At 41.3% G+C, this 5,693-nt stretch overlaps 1 protein-coding gene across 1 annotated transcript in view; it reads right to left on the bottom strand.

Moving 5' to 3' along the window:
* Nucleotides 1-2,389, bottom strand: part of LOC101854924 (metabotropic glutamate receptor 6-like) — a 22,895-nt gene extending 20,506 nt beyond the window's left edge. Inside the window, exon 1 of the mRNA XM_035973762.1 lies at nucleotides 38-2,389. Within this exon, the coding sequence (XP_035829655.1) occupies nucleotides 38-2,389 (2,352 nt within the window). The remainder of the gene's footprint in view (nucleotides 1-37) is intronic.
* Between the last annotated feature and the right edge of the window lie 3,304 nt (nucleotides 2,390-5,693).

Here is a 5,693-nt window from a genome sequence, read left to right on the forward strand (position 1 = left end):
GTCTCTCTCTCTCTCTCTCTCTCTCTCTCTCTCTCACCTGTAGAGCCACTAGGAAGGCAGTAATGACCACCTGTGAGTGAGGACTGACAAAGCGCGGCCGCCGGTTGTCTTTGAGACTGCTCACGAAGATCCGATACACTCTGACCGTCTTCACAAGCAGCGGAGCGTACAGAAAAGCGAAACTTAAACAAAACGTGAAGTATAGAGAGCTGCATTTGGCATGCGTCGGCTCCAGTTGGAATACGATGATACTGACGTACCCAAGGAAGATCCCCAAAAGCTGGAACGAGCTGAGTTCTTTGCTGGACGCCTTGATGACTCGCGTGCTGCGATAGTGGATGTAAAACCCTGCCACAACGATACTTATCATGAAGGCGACCACCCCGAGACTGATCTGGATGCTGGACAGCGTGTCCGTCACAGCTGGGAAGGAGACAGGAATGGGCGTGCAGGAGGTGTACCCTGTACGTGGGTTAGGCCAGGTGAACTCTTGGCAAGGCTCACAGCTGGTATTTCCCTGGACGAGCCGCTCGTTGCTCCTGCAAAAGCGACACTCCCAGCAGCACGGTAGCTCTTTCTGGATGCGGTACTCCCCGGCCATGCAAGGCCGGCTGCACACGGATTCCGGCACGTCGGCTCTCGTGATGCCCTCGGAGAGTGGGACAAGTCTCTCTCGTGGCCGGAGGTGCCGCCAAGAGATGTTCTGCTCCGTGCGAGAGATGGTCGCGGTGGGTATGTCGTAGACGGCTACCACCACGTCCCGGAATGTGATTTGTTGACCCGATGATGATGATGATGATGAAGAAGAGGAGGAAGATGCTGACGTTGATGAAGATGAAGAGTTGGAATTGGTGTCACTGATACTTATTACCTGGCTGACGCTGTATTTCCCTTTCACATCACCGAACTCATCAAACTGTATAAGACCTGTGTAACCTTGAAAAGAAACGTTCTTCAGATAACGTATTAGATGTGCTCCAGTCACACACGACCTCGCCTCCATTCCCACCGCGCCGGGACATAAGTCTTCGATCAAATTATGAGCTGCATGAGCGAACGTGAAGACTGAGTCCATCGCGAGAGATGGGATTCTCATTCTGGCGAAATTCGACGATTGCGTGACGTCCGCATCTGTGTCGCACGTACCGTTCTGTAAAGAACAGCCTAGCGTGTTCTCCCAAGACCTCTCGAACCATGGGTTTGTGGACGCGCGAACATCTTCAGTCCTGATGTACTCGTAGTACTCTTCCACGAAACTCGAATGGTACAGAAAAGTGAACATACCGACAAAGTTGCCCGGGTGGTCAATAAAGTCTCTGTGGCTTGTAGCGGCTATGGAATCACTGCCGATCCAAATAAACTCACCGGTGGCGTTTCTTTCATTGATGGAGGAGAACAGATTCCTCACAGCGAGGCTGTCAGCAAACAGCAGAACCACCCGTGCACGGGACACAGCTAGAAGTTCATCTGCTATCAGTGACGTGTCTTCGGCGTCACCGACACGATACGAGAACGCGATGCAGATACCAAAGTCTGAAGCAGAGCTTTTGATATTGTCGAAGGCCCTCTCGCCGTAAGGGCCCTGTGAGTAGATCACCGAGATGTACGACCAGGCGTTTTCCGCGATGAAGCTGAGCATGGCTTGGACCTGATGCTTGTCGGGTGGGACGACCCTCAGGAAATACGGGTGGATGGATTTGTCGCTGAGTTCGTCACTCGTCGCCGTGTACGACACTATGGGTACCTGGGCAGTGGCATACAGATAAGATATCGGCACAGCATGGGTGCTCAGCATCGGAGCCAAGAGCCCGATGACGTCGTAATTCGGTATGACGTAACCATGGAACCCATCGCCATTGCTCGGGGTTGAAGAACCAGTTCCCGATTCTTGCCCTGTGACTGGCTCAGAACCACCATTATCATTATTAGTATTATTGTTACAATGACTACTGGACGAATAAGTATCGAATTCCCGTCGAGGTAGAAAAGCCAACGCTTGCGTCAGGGCTATGTTGCGTTTGGTGCAATCGTCAAGAATAACAAACCCCATAGTCACGTTCGGTAAAAGATCGCTGTCTTCATTAACCTTGTCCACAGCAAACGCTATAGCTTCCGTGTATTCGAGTGCCCACGAAAAGGGATGTAATATTTTACTGCACCCAACATAGCTAGGGGGCACGCTTAGAGACATGATGGAACCAACGTTCAAATCTCCCAGCTGGACGTAAGTCTCTTTGTTAACTTTGTCGTTGGGAAATGCGTACTGTGGGCATGCTGTGACTGAGCAAGACAAGCAGGAGAACAAAATCCACGTAGAAAGATAGAGTATCTTTAGTCCAGAACTTGATATCGCACAGATAAACATGGGTTTTCGTCTGAACCCTTCCATCTGATAAGAGAGGACGGGGGGGGGGGGGGTATTGGAATATGTTTTAATTCTATCTTCTATTTTCTTAACATTCCGAATAAGGTTATTAATAAGTTTAGAATTAAGCTCGTTTCTTCATCCAAATGAGGTACCCTACTTTCTGTGTCATCTGCTCTTCCGAGGAGGAGTTAGATCCTTGACTGCTGCGCAGAAGATTAAAAATGTTTTTGACACTCAAATCCCGTTTTGAGAGAACTCGTAGCTGTCTGGAAAAAAAAACGTGAAGCATTGAAAACAAATGACACGGAAGAAAAATCGTTACTACTGACATTCTGAATTCATACGTTCTGAATTAAAATTGGTTCCTGTTATATATAACCAAACTTTGCGTGACAGGTTTTTACTTTTATTAAACCACTGTAGTATGCATCGTCATCCTTATAATAATAATAATAATAATAATAATGATAATAATAATAATAATAATAATAATAATAATAATAATAATAATGATAATAATAATAATAATAATAATAATAATAATAATAATAATAATAATAATGATAATAATAATAATAATAATAATAATAATAATAATAATAATAATAATAATAATAATAACAATAATAATAATAATAATAATAATAATAATAATAATAATAATGATAACAATAATAATAATAATAATAATAATAAGCTTAGTAATAGTAAAAATAATAACCGTAAAAACAGTAATAACAGAAATAACAATAATACTAGTAATAATTTATTATGATTATGATGATTATAATAATAATTATTATTATCATTATCTTTATTATTATTATTATTACTATTAGTATTACCATTATCATTATAATAATTATTATTATTATTATCATGGCTCGTCCGTCAATGTCTGACGATGACCAATACATTCGAAGAGTCGTTATGAATGGTTAAACACCTCTCAGTTGCACGAAAAATGAGTTGGGGAGTTATTTTATCAAGTTTCAGGAAAACAATCGTAGTTGTTAAGGCATGTTAAATCTAAAGCAAATCAAACCAGTTGCATTTTTATAGCGCACATTCACGCTCTACAGTATGCTCTATGTGCTTTACAACTATTATTACCCCAGCAGACCCAAGAACACTCAAGAACATTCTTGGCTTCACGGGAAATTGTAAGCTAAGTTAAAGCGACCACTGAAGTAGGAAATATTGTTGGGGAGGAGAGGGGGGAGGGGGGGGGGGGGTCGTAAGCTTAGTTCTGCACGCACACATACAAAAGTCGATTCTGTATTCCAGTATCCAAATTCAAATTTTACTAACACAAATTTCTCGGGAAAAAAGTAAAAGTGGAGTTGTAGCGTTTGGGCTAATTTACTATAGACTGTTTTCACTTGATGTAAAACCGAACGGGTGCTACTGTTTTAGTAAGAGTTTTACGGCACATACAAAACAATCAGATCATTTATGCACCGACGATTAGATGGGCTACTGCAGAGTTACCTCCCAAGAAAAGAAGGAATGAAGAGAGATTTGGACGACAGGTGTTTGATAGAAAAGGAGCAAATAGCACCAGAGTACCTTCCAACCACCTACGGATAGTATTCTACAAAGTTTAAAAGTGTTGATCTTGCAGTTTCTCTCTTTGTGTTTTCCTAATCTTGGAAACCAACTACCAACATTTTTTTTTCTGCATACATCTATCTCTTCTCACGCCGTTGTACCCTTCCTCGTATGTCTATATTTACCCGAAGCAGAATCCAGAATCAATAAATGGGGGTTAGAATGCTGATTTTGCGGTCTAGAGATTTTGAATGGGTGGTTGGCGGGTGCTCTGGTGTGGTTTGCTCCTTCTTTCCTATCAAACATCTATCATCCTTATCTCCCCTTCTTCTTTTTTATGTTTGTTATTCTCTTGTAACACCTCTGATCTTCTGGCGCTCATATGACCTTATGCAGTTGCGAGCGTCGTAAAACCTCTACTAAAACTAAAAGAGACTTTGAGTTCGATTCTCAGCAAGGGCGCACTTTACACTGTGTACTTGGAGAAGACAAGCCATACAATCTCAAACTCTACTTACATTTTAATTTGAAACTAGTAGAAAAACCTGTGGGGGTGTAGAAATAAATCTTTCTGTAACCTTTACAAAAGTAACAAAGCTAATTATATGCATTTATTCGATAACTGAAACTCATATTAACTCTTTGAAAACACGACGAAGCCTCTGTGCGATCAGGTGCTGACCAAAGGCAATGTTGAGGCATATTTCGAACCATCATACACAAATCGGAACAATGAATTTGCATCAAAGCATTTAAGCTGTTGCCTGTTTTTGTTTTGTGTTTTGTTTTTTGTTGTTGGTGTTTTTATTGAGTAGAAACACGAATTTATATCAAAGCATGAAGGTTGTCGCCTGCTTTTTTTAAAAATTGAGTTAAAGAAACACGAATTTGTATCTAAGCATTTGAGTTGTTGCCTGCTTTTTTATTAAAAAAATTGAGTTAAACAAAGCGGAGTTGAGAAATATGTATGGATAACAAAGTTATGTTTCGGTTTTGTTGTGGGGGCAGCAAAGCTACGTTTATCTTTTACTACAAAATCTTGCGCCTTCAAGTGCTTTCGAATTACCAGAATACATGTCCTCAATGAGTTAAACTGGAGATCAGGACAATAGGGAACATAAGAGGTCGAGCCAGAGAATGTGAAACGCCGCCTGAACTTTTAAAAAAGTGGTTAAAAGATTATGACTTACCAGCGATTGGGACAGCGCAGCATTCTTTCCCACAAGTGGCTCTGTATCATAATATGTAGCACATGTTTCTTGTCCTGTGGCAGATATCGGAATGAACCCATGATACATCTGCGGGTCTTTATAGGAACTGTCAAAAGAACTTGTTCTACGTTTTTTATTCTTTACTTTGTTTTGTGATTTTAAAAAATATATATTTTCTTGTTTCTTCCTTTAAGTTTGGACATTCCTCGAAAATATTAAACCGGATTGGTTATGACTATGACGTCAATCTGATCTGCTTATTTCCTGAGATTACGTTTAACGATTTTGTTGAAACCGAAAAAAATAGAATTTAATGTCGATAATCTGATTGAAAAAAAAAATACATTAAAGTAATGGAACATATTTTTGTAAGCCCAAAGTTTTATAGACATCAAAGCACATGCCGCGAACGGTTCCAAGTCTACGCGCTCCTAGTGACAAGGTCTCAAGATGACAAAGCAACAACTCTCCGTCCACCCTTAGTCCTCAGTCTTTCTCCAGTTATCCTCCCACTCACACTCCCCATCCCCACCCCCACCCATACACACACACCAAACCAACAC

Source organism: Aplysia californica, unplaced genomic scaffold (genome assembly GCF_000002075.1).
Source record: "Aplysia californica isolate F4 #8 unplaced genomic scaffold, AplCal3.0 scaffold00029, whole genome shotgun sequence".
Taxonomy (NCBI): domain Eukaryota; kingdom Metazoa; phylum Mollusca; class Gastropoda; order Aplysiida; family Aplysiidae; genus Aplysia; species Aplysia californica.